The sequence below is a fragment of the Capricornis sumatraensis genome, chromosome X, assembly GCF_032405125.1.
Source record: "Capricornis sumatraensis isolate serow.1 chromosome X, serow.2, whole genome shotgun sequence".
Taxonomy (NCBI): Eukaryota; Metazoa; Chordata; class Mammalia; order Artiodactyla; family Bovidae; genus Capricornis; species Capricornis sumatraensis.
This window is the reverse complement of record NC_091092.1, coordinates 138754745-138776397: the sequence shown is the minus strand read 5'-3', so window position 1 is coordinate 138776397 and position 21653 is coordinate 138754745. Positions and strand designations below refer to the sequence as shown.

The following is a 21653-nucleotide window of genomic DNA, read 5'->3' as shown; positions in this document are numbered from 1 at the left end:
TCTGTGGGGAGTTTTGGAATTCCAGAGGGAAACATAAGTGGGAGGGGGAAAAAAATTCCACAGAATATGTGCCTTAACCACAACTCTGAGCGGAGAAATGGCCCAGACACTCACATCTGCCACAGCGAGCAGGAGAGGCATGGATTGCATGCTTAGGGTAAGGACCGGGCCTGAATGCCCTGAGGACAATCTGAGAGAGCTAAGGTAAGATAGCAATCCAAACTGTGGGACAGCCAGAGCTGGAAGGCGAGGGGCAATCTCGGCCCCAGAGATGGCATCCTCCACCAAACTGAGCAGTCTCCTAGTTGCTAACCACATCTTCCTGGGATCCTGGACGGTTGACATCTGCCCAGAGGGTCACAGCCTGAGATCAGCCCCCCAGAGGAGACATACAGCACACCTGAGACAGCGCTCTTCTGGCCCACATGGGACACTGAGCAGCCAGGACCAGGGAGGTGATTAAGACGCATGGCCCACCTGGGACATTGTGCTTGCCAAGCACCTGGTTGCCTGAGCGGCTAGGACCTGGAAAGGGCACAAAACGCAGGTCCAACTGAGTCTGTGCTTTTGTGGAGTACCTGAGAACCTGAACCTGAGCAGCTCAGACGAGGGAAGTGCATGAAATGCAGGGCCAGCTTTGGACAGTTCCCCTGCAGAGCAACCTGGACCCTGAGGAGTGTAGACTGGGAAAGCACAGGCCATCATGAGCTGGGGCAAACCACATGTGGTCCATACACCATGAGCACTCCCCACACATGCCAGTGATATTTGTTTGCAGTGTTCCTCCCTTTCCACAACACAACTGAACAAGTGAGCTGAAATAAATGACCACCTTCACTCCCTTGTGTCAGGGTGGAAATTAGACACTGAAGAGACTTGCAAACAGAGGAAGGTAAAATAAACAAAGAAGAGGGAGCCACTCTGGAAGCGACAGGTGCAGCAGATTAAAACCCTGTAGTTAGCATTGACTATGCATTGGAAGGGGCCTACAGACCTTGAGAAGTACAAACTGGAACAGGGAACTATCTGAAACTGAACTGACCCCACCCTGCCAGCAGCAGCTCCAGAGAAATTCCTAGATATATTTTTACAGTTATCATCTTTTAAATTATTTTATTTTTGTTCTTTATTACTTTTAATTTTCATTTTTAAAACCTACTATTACTTTGTAAAAAAAACTATTTTTTAAAGCAAACTTCATATATATATTATAATTTTTGTGATTTTTTTCTTTAATATTGTATTTTTGAGAATCCAACCTCTACTCTAGATTTTTAATCTTTGCTTTTTGGTATTTGTTACCAATTTTGTACCTTTAAGAATCTAATCTTCAGTACTCATTTTTACTTAGGGGTATGAATACTGGCTTGATTGCTGTCTCCCCTTTTGACTCTCCCTTTTCTCGCCCAGGTCACCTCTATCTCCTCCCTCTCCCTTCTCTTCTCTACTTAACTCTGTGAAGTATGTTCTGGGCTGTGGAGAACACTTAGGGAACTGATTACTGGCTAGATTCTTCTCTCCCCTTTTGACTGACCCTCTTCTCCTCCTGGTCACCTCTGTCTTCCTCCTCCCTCTTCTCTTCTCCATATAACTATGTGAACCTCTCTGGGTGTCCCTCACTGTGGAGAATCTTTTCACCATTAAGCTAGATGATTTATCATCAGTGCTGTATGGATGGAGAAGTTTTGAGGCTACTGTAAGAATAAGACTGAAAGCCAAGGGCAGGAGGCTTAAATCCAAAACTTGAGAAAACCAGAGAACTCCTGACTCTATATCTACACTGAAACAAAGCTCCACCCAAGAGCCAACAAGTTCCAGAGCAAGACACACCATGCTAATTCTCCAGCAATGCAGGAATATAGCCCTGAGCATTAAAATACAGGCTACCCTAAGTCACACCGAACCCATAGACACCTCAAAACTCACTACACTACACTGCACTCCAGAGAGAAGAGGTACACCACCCACCAGAACACTGACATAAGCTTCCCTAACCAGGAAATCTTGACAAGCCACTAGTCCAACCCCACCCACAGGGAGGAACGTCCACAATAAAGAGGAACCAAAAACTTCCAGCATTCAGAAAGGCCACCCCAAACACAGCAATCTAAACAAAGTGAAAAGGCAGAGAAATATTCAGCAGGTAAAGGAACGTGGCAAACACCCACCAAAGCAAACAAAAGAGGAGGAGATAGGGAGTACACCTGAAAAAGAATTCAGAATAATGATAGGAAAGGTGATCCAAAATCTTGAAAACAAAATGGAGTTAAAGATAAAGAGACTGGAGGCAAGGATTGAGAAGATGCAGAAATGTTTAACAAGGACCTAGAAGAAATAAAAAAGTGTCAACCAATAATGAATAATGCAATAACTGAGATCAAAAGCACTCTGGAGGGAACTGACAGTAGAATAATTGAGGCAGAAAATAGGATAGTGAGGTGCAAGATAGAATGGTGGAAATATATGAAGCAGACAGGAAAAAAGAAAAACTAATGAAAAGAAATGAGGACAACCTCAGAGACCTTTGGGACAATGTTAAATGCCCCAACATTCGAATCATAGGAGTCCCAGAAGAAGAAGACAAAAAGAAAGGCCATGAGAAAATACTTGAGGAGATAATAGTTGAAAACTTCCTTAAAATGGGGAAGGAAATAACCACCCGATTCCAAGAAACTCAGAGGGTCCCAAACAGGATAAACCCAAGGCGAAACACCCCAAGACACATATTAATCAAGCTAATGAAGATCAAACACAAAGAACAAATACTAAAAGCAGCAAGGGAAAGCAAAAAGTAACACACAAGGGGATTCCCATAAGGATACCAGCTGATCTTTCAATGGAAAATCTTCACGCCAGAAGGGAATGGCAGGACATACTTAAAGTGATGAAAGAGAAAAACCTACAACCCAGATTACTATAACCAGCAAGGATCTCATTCAAATATGAAGGAGAAATTAAAAGCTTTACAGACAAGCAAAAGCTGAGAGAATTCAGCACTACCAAACCAGCTCCTGAACAAATGCTAAAGGATCTTCTCTACACAGCAAACAGAGAAAAGGTTTATAAACTTGAACTCAAAACAACAAAGTAAATGGTAACGGGATCATACTTATCAATAATTACCTTAAATGTAAATGGGTTGAATGTCCCAACCAGAAGATAAAGACTGGCTGAATTGATACAAAAACAAGACCCCTATATATGCTGTCTACAAGAGACCCACCTTAAACCAAGAGACACATACAGACTGAAAGTGAATGGCTGGAAAAAGATACTTCATGCAAATGGAGAGTAAAAGAAAGCAGTAGTAGCAATACTCATATCAGATAATATAGTCTTTGAAATAAAGGCCATGTAAAGAGACAAAGAAAGACACTACATAATGATCAAAGGATCAATCCAAGAAGAAGATACAACAATTATAAATATATATGCACCCAACATAGCAGCATTGCAATATGTAAGGCAAATGCTAATAAATATGAAAGGGGAAATTAACAGTAACACAATAATAGTGGGAGATTTTAATACCAAACTCACACATATGGATAGATCAAATAAACAGAAAATTAGCAAGAAAACACAAACTTTAAATGATCCAATGGACTGGTTAGACCTAATTGCCATCTATAGGACAGTTCATTTCAGTTCAGTCGCTCAGTCGTGTCCGACTCTTTGCAACCCCATGAAATCGCAGCACCCCAGGCCTCCCTGTTCATCACCAACTCCTGGAGGTCATTCAGACTCACGTCCATCGAGTCAGTCATGCCATCCAACCATCTCATCCTCTGTCGTCCCCTTCTCCTCCTGCCTCCAATCCCTCCCAGCATCAGAGTCTTTTCCAATGAGTCAACTCTTCGCATGAGGTGGCCAAAGTACTGGAGTTTCAGCTTCAGCATCATTCCTTCCAAAGAAATCCCAGGGTTGATCTCCTTCAGAATGGGCTGGTTGGACCTCCTTGCAGTCCAAGGGACTCTCAGGAGACTTCTCCAACACCACAGTTCAAAAGCGTTAATTCTTTGGTGCTCACCTTTCTTCACAGACCAACCCTCACATCCATACATGACCACAGGAAAAACCATAGCCTTGACTAGACGGACTTTTGTTGGCAAAGTAATGTCTCTGCTTTTGAATATGCTATCTAGGTTGGTGATAACTTTTCTTCCAAGGAGTAAGCGTCTTTTAATTTCATGGCTGCAATCACCATCTACAGTGATTTTGGAGCCACAAAAAAATAAAGTCTGACACTGCTTCCACTGTTTCCCCATCTATTTCCCATGAAGTGATGGGGAATAGCTGTGAAAAGAAGAGAAGTGAAAAGCAAAGGAGAAAAGGAAAGATATAAGCATCTGAATGCAGAGTTCCAAAGAATAGCAAGAAGAGATAAGAAAGCCTTCCTCAGTGATCAATGCAAAAAAAAAAAAAAAAAGAGGAAAACAACAGAATGGGAAAGACAGACTAGAGATCTCTTCAAGAAAATTAGAGATATCAAGGGAACATTTCATGCAACGATGGGCTCAATAAAGGACAGAAATGGCATGGAACTAACAGAAGTAGGTGATATTAAGAAGAGGTGGCAAGAATACAAAGAACTGTACAAAAAAGATCTTCACAACCAAGATAATCACGATGGTGTGATCACTCATCCAGAGCCAGACATCCTGGAATGTGAAGTCAAGTGGTCCTTAGAAAACATCACTACGAACAAAGCTAGTGGAGGTGATGGAACTCCAGTAGAGCTATTTCAAATCCTGAAAGATGATGCTGTGAAAGTGCTGCACTCAATATGCCAGCAAATTTGGAAAACTCAGCAGTGGCCACAGGACTGGAAAAGGTCAGTTTTCATTCCAATCCCAAAGAAGGGCAATGCCAAAGAACGCTCAAACTACCGCACAATTGCACTCATCTCACATGCTAGTAAAGAAATGTTCAAAATTCTCCAAGCCAGGCTTCAACAATATGTGAACTGTGAACTTCCAGATGTTCAAGCTGGTTATAGGAAAGGCAGAGGAACCAGAGATCAAAATGCCGACATCCGCTGGATCATGGAAAAAGCAACAGAGTTCCAGAAAAACATCTATTTCTATTTTATTGACTATGCCAAAGCCTTTGACTGTGTGGATCACAATAAACTGGAAAATTCTGAAAGAGATGGGAATACCAGACCACCTGACCTGCCTCTTGAGAAACCTGTATGCAGGTCAGGAAGCAACAGTTCGAACTGGACATGGAAAAACAGACTGGTTCCAAATAGGAAAAGGAGTATGTCAAGGCTGCATATGGTCACCCTGCTTATTTAACTTATATGCAGAGTACATCATGAGAAACGCTGGGCTGGAGGAAGCACAGGCTGGAATCAGGATTGCCAGGAGAAATATCGATAACCTCAGATATGCAGATGACACCACACTTATGGCAGGAAGTGAAGAAGAACTAAAGAGCCTCTTGATGAAAGTGAAAGTGGAGAGTGAAGAAGTTGGCTTAAAGCTCAACATTCAGAAAACGAAGATCATGGCATCTGGTCCCATCACTTCATGGGAAATAGATGGGGAAAAATGGAAACAGTAACAGATTTTATTTTTCTGGGCTCCATAATCACTGCAGACGGTGATTGCAGCCATGAAATTAAAAGATGCTTACTCCTTGGAAGAAAAGTTATGACCAACCTAGACAACATATTAAAAAGCAGAGACATTAGTTTGTCAACAAAGGCCCATCTAGTCAAGGCTATGGTTTTTCCAGTGGTCATGTATGGATGTGAGAGTTGGACTGTGAAGAAAGCTGAGCCCCGAAGAATTGATGCTTTTGAACTGTGGTGTTGGAGAAGACTCTTGAGAGTCCCTTGGACAGCAAGGAGATCCAACCAGTCCATTCTGAAGGAGATCAACCCTGGGATTTCTTTGGAAGGAATGATGCTAAAGCTGAAACTCCAGTACTTTGGCCACCTCATGGGAAGAGTTGACTCATTGGAAAAGACTGTGATGCTGGGAGGGATTGAGGGCAGGAGGAGAAGGGGACGACAGAGGATGAGATGGCTGGATGGCATCACGGACTCAATGGACATGAGTCTGAGTGAACTCCGGGAGTTGGTGATGGACAGGGAGGCCTGGCATGCTGTGATTCATGGGGTTGCAAAGAGTCGGACACGACTGAGCAACTGAACTGAACTGACACAGCATATTAAAAAGCAGAGACATTACCTTGACAACAAAGGTCCTTCTAGTCAAGGGTATAGTTTTTCCAGTAGTCATGTATAGATGTGAGAGTTGGATTGTAAAGAAAGCTGTGCACCTAAAAATCGATGCTTTTGAACTGTGGTGTTGGAGAAGACTTAAGAGTCCCTTGGCCTGCAAGTAAATACAACCAGATCATCCTAAAGGAAACCAGTCCTGAATATTCATTGAAAGGACAGATGTTGAAGCTGAAGCCCCGATCCTTTGGCCACCTTATGTGAAGTGTTGACTCATTTGAAAAGACCCTGATGATGGGAAAGATTAAAGGCAGGAGGAGAAGGGGACGACAGAGGATGAGATGGTTGGATGGCATCACCAATTAAATGGGCATGAATTTGGAGTTGATGATGGACAGGGAAGCCTGGCGTGCTGCAGTCCATTGGGTCACAAAGTGTTGGACACGACTGAGTGACTGATCTGAACTGATGAGGTAGGTGTACTAGGGACTACTATTTTGTATCTCTTTTCAGCAAATGGCACTGCCACCCTACATATGAGATGGCTCCCCAGCTAAGTTCCCACCTCTGCACTCACACACAGAAACACCAAGTCCTCTTCCTCTTCTCCCATGGGAAGTGTATCTTTGGGGCTCAGTTTTGACACAGTTCTTCCCCCACGTTCTAGTCAACTGGACCTTCTGGTCCCATGTCCAACTCCACAGGACCCATCTCCTTCCCTCTTCACAAACGTACCCTTTCCCTGCCCTCTCTGGTCCCCACAATCTATCAGAGAGCTCAGAGACACATATGATTTCATATCAGGTGCATTTTATTTTATTTTCATTATTAATGTATGCTGTTGGTATAACATTCAACGTCTGTACTGTTGGCCTTTTCTCAGCGAGGTGACCCCCGAAGATTTCTGAGGTCTCTAGCTGTGCTCTGAAGTCACTGACTTCCCACTAGTCTGGCTGGAATGCAGGGGTCTCCATGATCCCTGGGACCTCCTGCAGTTCATTCTGATTCAGCTCTTCATTCACCTTGGAACAATGGCTAAAGAGCTTTCAACCTCTGATTTTCTTCAGTTTCTTTGATGTGGGAGATTTATGAGAAGCTTCCTTGGTCAGCTTTGCTTGAATGTGCTTATTCAACCTAACAGTTACCCTGGCAACCTGGAGAAAACAAAAGAGGCAGGACAGAGCTTCATTAATTTGTGGAAAAGAGTGAAGATGGATGAGAACAACGGCTTCAGGAGAAGGGATGTGGGCAGAGATGGGATATGTGCCAGGCAAGGACACGGGAGGGGGTGTTGTAGGGGCGGTGTCAACAGGCAAGAGGAGCTTGTGTGGGTTCATTTCACCTTGACACTTTTGGACCTCAATTGATAGGAGGTTTTTTTCCCCCCTCTTGGTTGCCATACCCTTCTAGAGCACTATATTTCCTGCTGCTGTAGTCGCCAACCCCTTGAGTACCTGGTGCTGCAAGAATCCCTGTGACAGAAGCAGCTGTACGACCTCCACACTGGGCCCTCACAGGGGCAAGCCCAAGTCCTCCAGGGCAGCCTTAGGAGCAAAACCCAGTGGACAAACCACATGCAGAGATGGAAATAAAATCACAATTGAATCCCAGGGACAGAGTGGCTAAAAAATAAGACCCCAAACCTTCTTACCAGCAGTACAAGCTGCGGATTAAAACCACAAGCTCAACTAGGCAGACTCTGTGCCTATGGAATATATAAAAGAACATTGGTAACTCCCACAAAAGAAAACACCCTAGTTCTGGTAGCTGTGGACATTGGAGGCCAGAACACATAGGAGTAGGACCAGTGGACTGTGACTTCCAGTGAGGGAAAGGATTCTGACAGCAGTGACTCAAGAAAAACATGTATTATTCTTATGTTTTGACTTGCTCTGTAGATTCTTTTTATTTTTGTCTTTTTCTATCCACTTTTCCCCCCTTTGTTGTAGTTGTCTACTTTATTGGCACTATGAAATCTAATGAAGCTTTGGAGGACTATTTTTTTCCTCATATTTTTTATTGCTGTTATAAACCTCCGTCTCTCTGTTGGGCTTTTGAAGTTCTGTGGAGTTTCCCTTTTTTTCTTTTTCCATTTTCTATTCTTTTCTCTATTTTATAGTTTTAATTTTTAAAAACTACTATATATTTTCTACATTTATTATGTTGATTGCCTTTCCAATGTTCTTTTCCCCCTCAGTTAATCTTTAATGTATATAAATCTTCTTTGTCTACCTCTATTTAACTTGGCATACTTATTTTTTTTTCTCTTTCCTCTGAACATTTTGTTAGTTTTATTTTCATTACTTTAATCCCCACTTGGAACTTTGCTTTAGTTTTGTTTTCTTGTTTGTGCTTTAGTTAGTTTTGTTCATAGCTGGTATATATCATTTTTGGTTTTCTTTGTTCTCCAGGTCAATCTACTGTACTTAATTTTCTTTGGACTATTTTGATTTTGCTTATGGATGTATATGTGTATATTCCCATATGGGAATATATGTGTATATTCCATTATTTTAATTATTATTTGGCTGACATTGTAACTGCCACTTGCCTAGGGTTCATCTTTGGTATCTCTTTTCTGAATATTTGTTTTAATTTAACTTAATGCCATAACAAAGCACCTGTGATATCTCTGATCCAGCCCTGAGTTGAATCAGTAGGAGAAGTGACTCCAAGATCTGAGAGAAACAGAGTGTTGGGACCTAACAAACACCATGATAGGCTTTAGGAACTAAGGTAGGACTCATGGGAAAGGCTGAGTCATTGCCCAGTGAGGTCATCCCCGCAGATGCCAGGACTTGTCTAATCAGCATACTCCCCATAACCTGGTTTGAGGTTATCAGGACGTAAAAGACATGCCCCTGCAGCCAACAGCCAATTAGTAAATACCAGTAAACCCCTGCAGCCAATAAGGATTAGCCAATTAGTAAATACCAGGAAACTCCTGCAGCCAATCATCCCTTGCCAACTCTCTGTTCTGAAACCTATAAATACTGCTGTAAATCTGGGCTCAGGGCTCCTTGCTCCATTCCACTGCATTGGATGTGGCGGGAGCCCTAGCTTGAGCTAGAAATAAAACCTCTTCATGCTTTTGCATTGCTGTGGACATCTTATTCTCTCAGTTTTGGGGACTCTGACTCTGGGCATAACACAGAGAACTCCTAACCCTAGTGAGTATCAAATAGTGAGAACTCACACAACGGAAACCACTTGAATATAAGGCTTGGCATCACCCAGTGTAGGACACCTCATCCAAACAACAAACAAGACAAAAATACAAACCCAATCATCAGCAGACAGGATTACCACCTCACTCAGCTCTGCACATCAGAAGGAAAAAAAAAACTCAGCATAAATCTCACCTGATGCAAAGCTAATACAAACCACTGGACCAACCTAAGGAGGGCAGAAACCAAAAGGAAGAAAGAACTCGACTTTGAAGCTTGGGAAAAGGAGTCCTCAAACACAGTATTATTTTAAAAAATGAGGAAAAGGGCGAGAATTGACACACAAATAAAGGAACAAACTAGAAACACAGAAGTCCAAATAAAGAGAAAATAGGCAAACTGTCAGAAAAATGATTCAGTAGAATGATAGTAAAGATGATGAAAAACCTTGAAAACAGAATGGAGAAAATGGAAGAATCAATTAACAAAGACCTAGGAGAATTAAAGAATAAATATATGGACAAACAACACAATTACTGAAATAAAAATACTTTAGAAGGAATCAATAGCAGAATCTCTGAAGCAGAAGAACAGATCAATGAGTTGGAAGGTAAAATGTTGGAAACAACTGCTGAAGAGCAAACTAAGGTAAAAAGAATGAAAAGAACTGAGGATAGTCTCAGAGACCACTGGTACAATATTAAATGCACCAATATTTGAATTACAGGGGTTCCAGAAGAAGAGAGAAAAAGAAAGGGTATGAAAAAATTTTTGAAGACATAGTTGGAAATTCCCCCAACATGGAAAAGGAATTAGTCAATCAAGTCCAAGAGGTACAAACAGCCCTATACAGGATAAACCCAAGGAGAAACATGCCAAGACACATACTAATCAAACTAACAAAGATTAAACACGAAGAAAGAACATTAAAAGTAGCAAGGGAAAGGCAACAAGTAATATACAATGGAAAACCCATGTGTTTAACAGCTCATCTTTCAACAGAAACTCTGCAGGCCATAAGGGAATGGCAGGATATATTTAAAGCACTGAAAGGGGACAATCTACAATCAAAATTACTGTACCTGGCAAGGATCTCCTTGAAAATTGATGGAGACGTCAAAAGCTGTTCAGACAAGCAAAAGGTAAGAGAATTCACTACCACAAATCCAGTTTTACAACATGTAAAAGGGACTTATGTAGTCAAGAAATACAACAGAAGAAAAAACATCTACAAATTCAACCCCAAACAAGTAAGAAAATGCCAATAGGAACATATATAACAATCATTACTTTAAATGTAAATGGATTAAATGCTCAACCAAAAGACACAGGCTGATTGAATAGACACAAAAACAAGACCCAGGCGGGTGGTTCCAAGATGGCAGAGGTATAGGATGGGGAGACCACTTTCCCCCTCACAAATTCATCAAAAGATCATTTGAATGTTGAGCAACTTCCACAAAACAATTTCTGAATACTGACAGAGGACACAAGGCACCCAGAAAGGCAGCTCATTCTCTTGGAAAGGAGAACAAAGGATTGAGTGAATACCAAAGGAGACCTCGCAGGCTGTGTACAGGCCCCTTCCCACCGCCAAAGGCAGAGAGGCAAGTGTGCGACAGCTAGATATGGAAGGCAAGGGGCAACGTCTGCCCCAGAGAACTGTATCCTCCACCAAACTGTGTGAAGGTTCCCAGCTGCTAACCATGTCTTCCCAGGATCCTGGACTGTTGACGTCTGCCAGGAGGGTCACAGCCTGAGATCATCTCCCCAGGGGAGACACACAATACACCTGAGACAGTTCTCTCACAGCACACCCGGGAAACTGAGCAGCCTGGACTGGGGAGGTGATTAAGGTGCACAGACCACCTGGGACAGTGTGCTCACCAAGCACCTTTTTGGCTGAGCTGCTCAGACCTGGGAAGGTCACAAAACACATGCCCAACCGAGTCTGTGCCTTTGCTGAGTACCCAAGGACCTGAAGCTGAGTAGCTTAGACCTGGGAAGTGCCCAAAAGACAGGGCCAGATTTGGATAGTGACCCTGCAGGGAAACCTGGAGCCTGAGCAGCACAGACCTGGAAAGCACATGCCACCATGAGCTGGGGCAAACCAAGTGTGGTCCGTACACTGTGAGCACTCCCCCAACACATGCCAGGGATAGTTGTTTACAGTGTTCCTCCCTCCCCACAGCACAATTGAACAAGTGAGCCTAAATAAGTGATCACCTTTGCCCCCTTATGTCAGGGAGGAAATTAGACACTGAAGAGACTTGCAAAGGAAGTCAAAGAGGAAGCTTTGGCTTTTATAGGAAGCCAAAATAAACAAAGAAGAGGGAACAGCTATGAGAGTGACAGGTGCAACCAATTAAACCCTGTAGTTAACATTGACCGGAGAAGGCAATGGCACCCAACTCCAGTACTCCTGCCTGGAAAATCCGATGGATGAAGGAGCCTGGAACGCTGCAGTCCATGGGGTCGCTGAGGGTTGAACACGACTGAGCGACTTCCCTTTCACTTTTCACTTTCATGCATTGGAGAAGGAAATGGTAACCCACTCTAGTGTTCTTGCCTGGAGAATCCCAGGGACGGGGCAGCCTGGTGGGCTGCCATCCATGGGGTCACACAGAGTCGGACACGACTAAAGTGACTTAGCAACAGCAGCAGCAGTTAACATTGACCAAGCATTGGAAGGGGCTTATAGACCTTGAGAAAAAGTACAAGCTGGAACAAAGAACTATCTGAAATTGAAGTCACCCCATGCTCTACACAACAGCTCCAGAGAAATTCAAATATATTTTTTCTATTATCAAATTTTTAATTTTCTTTATTTTTAAGTTCTTTAGGAAATGGAGAACATCAAGGCTGTATATTGTCACCCTGCTTATTTAACTTCTATCCAGAGTACATCATGAGAAACGCTGGGCTGGAAGAAGCACAAGCTGGAATCAAGATTGCCAGGAGAAATATCAATAACCTCAGATATGCTGATGACACCACCCTTATGGCAGAAAGTGAAGAGGAACTGAAAAGCCTCTTGAAAGTGAAAGAGGAGAGTGAAAAAGTTGGCTTAAAGCACAACATTCAGAAAACTAAAATCATGGCATCTGGTCCCATCATTTCATGGGAAATAGATGGGGAAACAGTGGAAACAGTGTCAGACTTTAATTGGGGGGCTCCAAAATCACTGCAGATGGTGACTGCAGCCATGAAATCAAAAGACGCTTACTCCTTAGAAGAAAAGTTATGACCAACCTAGATAGCATATTCAAAAGCAGAGACATTACTTTGCCGACTAAGGTCTGTCAGTCAAGGCTATGGTTTTTCCAGTGGTCATGTATGGATGTGAGAGTTGGACTGTGAAGAAAGCTGAGCGCCAAAGAATTGATGATTTTGAACTGTGGTTCTGGAGAAGACTCTTGCAAGTCCCTTGGACTGCAAGGAGATCCAACCAGTCCATCCTAAAGGAGACCACTCCTCGGTGTTCACTGGAAGGACTGATGCTGAGGCCAATACTTTGGCCACCTCATGCAAAGAGTTGACTCATTGGAAAAGACCCTGATGCTGGTAGGGATTGGGGGCAGGAAGAGAAGGCGATGACAGAGTATGAGATGGCTGGATGGCATCACAGACTTGATGGACATGAGTTTGAGTGAACTCCGGGAGTTGGTGATGGACAGGGAAGCCTGGCGTGCTGTGATTCATGGGGTCACAAAGAGTCAGACATGACTGAGCAACTGAACTGAACTGAACTGGTTACTCCTTTAATTTTCATTTTTATAACTTACAATTACCTTGCAAAAAAAGGCCCTAATTTATATAGAAAATTTCATATATTTAAAAAATAATTTTTGTGATTGATTTTGCTTTGTATTTTTAATATTGTTTTAGAGAGTGTAACTTAAACTCTAGACTTTACTTAAATTAGTAAACGAAGCAACTGACAAAGAATTAATCTCAAAAATATGCAAGCAGCTCAACACCAGAAAAATAAACGACCCAATCAAAAAATGGGCCAAAGAACTAAGCAGACATTTCTCAAAAGAAAACATATGATGGCTAACAAACACATGAAAAGATGCTCAACATCACTCATTATCAGAGAAATGCAAATAAAAAGCACCATGAGGTACCATCTCACTCTGGTCATAATGACTGCTATCAGAAAGTGTACAAACAAAAAATGCTAGAGAGGCTGCAGAGAAAAGGGAACCCTCTGACACTGCTGGTGGGAATGCAAACTAGTCCAGCCACTATGGAGAAGAGTGTGGAAATTCCTTAAAAAACTGGAGATAGAATTGCCATATGACACAGCAATCCCACTGCTGGGCATACACACCAAGGAAACCAGAACTGAAAGAGACACGTGTACCCCAATGTTCATTGCAGCACTGTTTACAATAGCCAGGACATGGAAGCAACCTAGATGTCCATCAGCAGATGAATGGATAAGAAAGCTGTGGTACATACACACAATAGAATATTACTCATTTGAATCAGTTCTAATGAGGTGGATGAAACTGGAGCCTGTTATACAGAGTGAAATAAGTCAGAAAGAAAAACACCAATAGAGTATATTAACACATTTATATGGAATTTAGAAAGATGGTAACAATGATCCTATATGCAGGACAGCAAAAGAGACACAGAGATAAAGAACAGACTTTTGGACTCTGTGGGAGAAGGCCAGGGTGGGATGATTTGAGAGACTAGGATTCAAATATGCATATTACCATATGTGAAATAGATCACCAGTCCAAATTCAATGCATGAAACAGGGCACTCAAAGCCAGTGCACTGGGAAAACCGTGAGGGATGGCATGGGGAGGGAGGTGGGATGGGGGTTCAGGATGGGGAACACATGTACACCCATGGCTGTTTCAAGTCAATGCATGCATAAACCACCACAATATTGTAAAGCAATTAGCCTCCAATTAAAATAAACGAATTAATTTAAAAGAAAAAGACCCACCCACTTCAAACCTAAAGACACATATACACTGAAAGTGAGAGGATGGAAAAATATATTCCAATGCAAACGGGAAGCAAAAGAATGATGGAGTAGTAATCCTCATATCAGACAAAACAGACCCTAAACTAAAGAAGATTACAAGAGATAAGGAAGGACACTACATAATGACCAAAGGATCAATCCAAGACAAAGACATAACAATTGTAAATATCTACGCACCCAACTTAGGAGCACCTCAATACATCAGCCAAACACTAAGAGACATAAAAAGAGAAATTGACAGTAACACAATCATAGTAGAAGACTTTGACACCCCACCCACACCAATGGACAGATCATTAAAACAGAAAATTAATTAGGAAACACAGTTCTTAAATGATTCATGAGATGAGATGGATCTCATTGATATCTTCAAGACATGCCATCCAAACGCAGAAGACTACACCTTCTTCTCAAGTGCACATGGAACATTATCCAGGATAGACCACATCTTACATCACAAATGAAACCTCAGTAAAATTAAGAAAACTGAAATTATATCAAGCATCTTCTCCGATCACAACACTATAAGACTAGATATCAATTACAAGGAAAAAACTGTAAGAAACACAAACACATGGAAATTAAAGAACATGTGTCTAAATAACCAACAGGTTACTGAAGAAATCAAAAATTTTCTAGCAACAAATGACAATGAAAATATGACAAATCAAAACCTATGGGATGCAGCAAAAGCAGTTCTAAGAGGGAAGTTTATAGCAATACAATCCTAACTCAAGAAACAAGAAAAGCATTGAACAGACAATATCAATTTACACCTAAAACAACTAAAAAAAAAGAAGAACCCCCCCTCAAAAAAAAACCCCAAACATTACTAGAAGGAAAGAAATCATAAAGATTCAAACAAAAATAAATGAAAAAGAAATGAAAGAAAGAATAGTAAAGATGAATAAAACTAAGAGCTGGTTCCTTGAGAAGATAAACAAAATTGACAAACCTTTAGCCAGACTCATCAAGAAAAAAAGAGAGAAGAATCAACTCAACAAACTTATAAATGAAAAAGGAGAGGTTACCACAGCCAATGCAGAAATACAAAGGATTATAGGAGACTATTATGAACAATTCTATGTCAATAAAATGGATAACCTGGAAGAAATGTACAGATTCTCAGAAAAGTTCAATCTTCCATGACTGAACCAGGAAGAAATAGAAATTTTGAACAACCCAATTACAAGCTCTAAATCGAAGCTGTGAACAAAAATTTCACAAAAGACAAAAGCCCAGGAACAGATGGCTTCACAGGTGGATTCTATCAAACATTTAGAGATGAGCAAATGCCTATCCTCTAAAACGATTTCAAAATATTGTAGAGGAAGAAACACTTCCAGACTCATTCAACGAGGCTACCGTCATCCTGATACCAAAACCAGACAATGAAAAGACCAAAAAAGAAAACTACAGGCCAATATCACTAATGAAAACAGATGCAAATAAACCTCAACAAACTTTTAGCAAACAGAATTCAACAACACATCAAAAAGCTCATACGCCATGATCAAGTTGGGTTTATTTCAGGGAAGCAAGGATTCTTCAATGTATGCAAATCAATCAATGTGACAGATCATACGAACCAACTGAAAGATAAAAATCATATGATAACCTAAATAGATGAAGAAAAAGTCATTAAATTTAAAAATGTAAAATTATTAAATTAAAAATAAAAAATAAAAAGAAATAAGCTAAAAAAAAGGGGAAAAAAGTTGAAATGACCCAAATGTCCATCAACTGGTGATCAAATAAATAAAACATGCAATGCAATATTATTCAGCCATCAAATGAATGGAGTTCTTATACATGTTATAACACACTGTAGCTCTTAAATGACTACATTAATTAAAAGAAACCAGGAACAAAAGGCTGCCTATTGCATTATTCCGTTCATGTGAATAAATAAGTCCCATATTAGGTAATTCTCTGGAGACAGAAATTAGAGGAATGGATGCCAGATGAAGGGGAAAATGGAAAATGTCTGCCAACTGGACAATATTTTCCATTGGAGTGATGAAAATACTCTAGAATGAGGCAGCAGCTATGGTTATGCAACCTATGGATAAATTGCAAACCAATGAATTATACAGTTTAGCTGGTAAATTCATGGTACATGAACAACATGTCAATAAATAAAAAGTTTTTCTAAAAATACTACTGAGCTTAACTTATGTGTCCAGGAATATCATCCTTTAAAAATAAAGGAGAAGTAGATATTCTCAAATGAACCAAAAATTAAGGAATTTATTCTCAGCACATATCTAGTCTATAAGAAATGCCAAAAGAAGTTATTTACACAGGATAAGATGATATTGAAGAGAAACTATGAGTTAATAAAGAGTGTCATGTGGAAGTTTGACAGAAAACAACAAAATTCTGGAAATCAATCATCCTTCAATGAGAAAATAAATTAAAAAATAAATGAAGGCACAGTGAAATGAAGGGTTTTTCTTATTATTAATTGGTAAAAGACAAATGCTTGTTTGGGTTTCTCCATCTTTACTTTTCACTGATTATGAATCTTCATAATTTAAGTGGATTTCATGTATACAAGGTATATTTTGGCTCAGTGATAAAGAATCCGCCTGCAATGCAGGAGCTGTAGTGAATGCAAATTCCACCTCTGGGTCAGGAAGATCCCCTGCAGGAGAGCATGGCAACCCACTCCAGCATTCTTGCCTGGAGAATCGCCATGGACAGAGGAGAGTGACGTGCTTACAGTCCATGAGGTGGCAAAGAGTTGGACACGAATGAGCAACTAAACAACAACAGACACACCTTCTTACTAGAAACTCTGAAGATACTAGAAATAGATGAGAAAATTCTCAGCCTAAACAAAATGAAACAAAATGCCTAGACAGTAGAGCTGAATTATAAAGAGCCTAGACAGTAGAGCTGAATTATAAAAAACCTAGACACTGGACCTTAAGTATAAAAGATTTTAGGCAATAAAATGTCTCCCAGCAGTAGTGTTAACAGTGTGTTCCACACAAGAGAGAGGAATAATTTTTAATATGCACTCAGTAGAAAAACTTTCTACTTACATTCAAAAATTAAAGGAAATAAAAATGTCAAGAAAACATACATAGTATAAAATCTATTGGTCATTTTATATATAATTAATACTGTAAAACTGTAAGGGAATTTTTAAGAAAAACATCCAAAAAAGACAGATTTAGCAGCCCCAATGAAGGTAATTTTATTTTATTTTCTCCATAGTCTCAAAATAACTGACAAGTAAGAATAAATTTCAATTTAAAACATAGTTTTCAAATTCAGCAGGATATTTTATGTTCGAATATAGGAAGATTTTGTAATTTTTAAGCTAAAAAAGTTTGTACCTTGCAGTGAATACTTTGTTTCACAGATTTAGACATAAATAAAAGCACATTGTGTGCCTTACATTGACAATTTTTGTGGTATAACTGTGTATTTAGAATCAACTGTTTTAATGTGGGGTGTGTATTAGTACATTCCCTTGGGGACTGCAGGCTGTGCAGGAAGTGACCTCAATGCCTTGCAAACCAATAAGGATGCTCTGTGGAATGGAGCAGTGGTAACCATGGCAGACTGTGTTGGTGACAATTGTTTCACAGGGTCTTCTCTTAATGAACCCCTTCATAGAAGATGATGAATTTTTAAAGATAAGTACTAAAACTGTGGCTGTATGAATATATACATATATATGTGTGTACACACACATACACACATATCTGTGTGCGTTTCTATATATATACACACACATATGTGTGTGCGTTTGTATATATGTACACTGAAATTTTGTACCTTGTGAATAATATATAAAATGTTAAAACCTGACATATATGACAACAAACGTTTAAACCGTAAACTAACAAAATTTGGTTTTGCAGAGGAAATGTATTTAATTACTGACATTATTTTAGAATACTGGAGAATGGAGGTGGTAATCAAAACAGAACCAGCATTTACTTGGTTTTATTCTTGTAGTAAAGCTCTTTGTGGGCAATGCCCCCCAGAATTGCCTGCACGGGATGTGGGCTACTCCCCCCGCCCCACCTGTGGGAGCCCACTGCTCCATTCTAAATTCCTTTGCTCTGAAGAAGACATACAGATGGCTAACAAACACATGAAATGATGCTCAACATTAGTCATTATCAGAGAAATGCAAATCAAAACCACAATGAAGTACCATCTCACGCCGGTCAGGATGGCTGCTATCCAAAAGTCTACAAACAATAAATGCTGGAGAGGGTGTGCAGGAAAGGGAACCCACCTCTTACACTGTTGGTGGGAATGCAAACAAGTACAGCCACTATGGAGAACAGTGTGGAGATTCCATAAAAACCTGGAAATAGAATGGCCATATGACCCAGCAATCCCACTGCTGGGCATACACACCAAGGAAACCAGAACTGAAAGAGACACGTGTACCCCAATGTTCATCACAGCACTGTTTACAATAGTCAGGAAATGGAAGCAACCCAGATGTCCATCAGCAGAAGAATGGATAGGAAAGCAGTGGTACATATACACAATGGAATATTACGCAGCCATTAAAAAGAATGCATTTGAATCAGTTCTAATGAGGTGGATGAAACTGGAGCCTATTATACAGAGTGAAGTAAGTCAGAAAGAAAAACACCAATGCAGTATACTAACACATATATATGGAATTTAGAAAGATGGTAATGATGACCCTGTATGCGAGACAGCAAAAGAGACACAGATGTATAGATCACTCTTGTGGACTCTGTGGGAGAAGGCGAGGGTGGGATGATCTGAGAGAATAGTATTGAAATATGTATATTATCATATGTGAAACAGATCACCAGTCCAGGTTCAATGCATGAGACAGGGTGCTCGGGGCTGGTGTACTGGGATGATCCAGAGGGATGGGATGGGGAGGGAGGTGGGAGGGGGCTTCAGGATGGTGAACACATATACACCCGTGATGGATTCATGTCAAGTATGGCAAAAACCACTACAATATTGTAAAGTAATTAGCCTCCATTTAAATAAAGTGAACAAAATAAATTCATTTGCTGCTGCTGCTGCTGCTAAGTCGCTTCAGTCGTGTCCGACTCTGTGGGACCCCACAGACAGCAGCCCACCAGGCTCCCCCGTCCCTGGGATTCTCCAGGCAAGAACACTGGAGTGGGTTGCCATTTCTTTCTCCAATGCATGAAAGTGAAAATTGAAGGTGAAGTCGCTCAGTTGTGTCCGACTCTTAGCGACCCCATGGACTGCAGCCTTCCAGGCTCCTCCATCCATGGGATTTTCCAGGCAAGGGTACTGGAGTGGGGTGCCGTTGCCTTCTCCGAAATTCCTTTGCTAAAAAGAGCCTAATCAGTGTTGGCTTTGTGACCTCCAAAAACACCACTATTTTCCTTCCTTTCTTCCCTCCTTCCTCCCCGCTCTTTCTTTCCTTTTCTTTTTTATTATACAATTGTGAACTTTGCTTTCCATTTATAGTTATGACAAACTACTGGCTCTATTCCCCATGTTGTACAGCCCATCCTTGAGCTCATCTTACACCTAACATGGTGTGCCTCCCACTCCCCCACCTCTGTATTGCCCTTCCCTCTTCCCCTCCCTGCTGCTAACCAGTAGATTGTTCTCTGTATCTGTGAGCCTCCATTTTTGTTATATTCTCTACTTTGTGGTGTTTTTAGATTCCATTAAGTTATATCATACAGTATTTGTCTATCTCTGTATGAGTTATTTTACTTAACAGTATACCTTCCATGTTGCTGCAAATGTCAATATTCCATTCTTTTCATGGGGCACCTTCTTTCTATGCCTTTTTAGCAAATGGCACTGCCACCCCACACATGACACAGGCTCCCCAGCTAAGTTTCCATCTCTGCACTCACATAGAGAAACACAAAGTTCTCTTCCTCTTCTGCCATGGGAACTATATCCTCTAGTTTCAGGCCACTGACATGCCACCCCCCAGGACACACATGACAGGCATACATCAGGATCTGTCAGAAACAAATCCTCCCTTGTGGGATGAGAACAAGGGTCCCAGAGGACCATGGGGGACCCAGAGGGAGGAGCACATTGTGTGGTATGGCAAGGGCTGGGGATGTTGTTGTGGTGACTGGGCAAGCGGGTGTACCCAGATGCAGAGGACCAGCAATGCCAAAGTGGTACCCTTTAATGATCTCTCTGTGCCTGAGATATCCACTCTGGTCCACTGCTTCTGTGAGGATGGTTGCATTGCTCCCAGCCTCAGGCCAGTCACCATGAGCCTGAACTTGCTCAACTGTTGGACCATAACTCTCTGAGATGGAACACGATTGCTGAGGTGGGGTCCCTTTGGGCCTCCTCAAAAGGGGCAATTGATGTTGGGGTTCTTGGCTGCCAAGGGAGGGCTCGGGGCCTGGTCAGTCCCATGCTGACCTGCCTGGTGCAGCCAGCAGATCCATAGGTCCTGACATGAGACATAAGTGACAAGACACAGAGCTTGTGAGTGGATCACCAATGAGGCCTGAAGGCAGATCCGTGCCGAGGGAGGACCCTCTCCTCTCCCAGGTGGGAAAGCTCAGGCTGATGCAGCCTGGATGCAGAGCCTGGATTCAGGTCATGCGAGAAACAGGTGACAGGCTGAGACTGGAGGCTTGGGGCTTCATGTGTACTAGGCTCATTCAGAGACATTCTGTTTACAGCATGTGAGACCCAGGTGATTCTCACAGAGGCAGGCTGAATTAATCACCTTTGTAGGCATCATCCTTTCTTGGGTCCTGCTGCTCACAGAGATCCTGGGTCTTCCTCGGTGTGACTATGAGGACTCAGGGTGACAGGCCCTGAGACCTGCCACCGCACTGGGGCCATCCGGGACGTCGCAGGCAGCAGGTGGCCCAGCAGGCGAGGAGGCTGCCTTCTTCAGTGGGGAGGCACTGGAGGAAGGAACGGCCCTGGAGGAGGGAGAGGTGGTGCGGTCCGGCAAGTGTTCCAGCGGCTGGTGGAAGACCACTGAGGAGGTTGAAGTGGTGGCGGAGGAGGAGCAGGGGAAGCTGTCCTCACAGGAGCGGGAGGAGAAGCTGGAGGAGCAGGGCCAGGAACATCCAAGGACAGGAGCCTAGAGCGACCAGCCCCCACTGGAGGCGCTGGAGGCGTTGGCAGCCCTGCAAGTGGAGATGAGCTCCGCGAATGAGAAAGACCCCAAAGCCTATCTTCAGATCCAGAGGAAGAACCATCAGAGGAGAAAGCGTCCCTTGAGTCAGAGAAGTGCCATCATCTGGGGCATCCCTGGCTTGTGGGCCAAAGCCGTATCCTTAGTGTCGCTTCTCAG

At 41.9% G+C, this 21653-nt stretch overlaps 1 protein-coding gene across 1 annotated transcript in view; it reads left to right on the top strand.

Annotated features, from left to right (window-relative positions):
- LOC138071970 (histone-lysine N-methyltransferase PRDM9-like) overlaps window positions 1–21444 on the top strand; it is a 40847-nt gene extending 19403 nt beyond the window's left edge. The window contains 2 exon segments of the mRNA XM_068963329.1: window positions 10085–10190; window positions 21163–21444. Of these exon segments, the coding sequence (XP_068819430.1) occupies window positions 10085–10190; window positions 21163–21444 (388 nt within the window).
- Window positions 21445–21653: the final 209 nt, after the last annotated feature.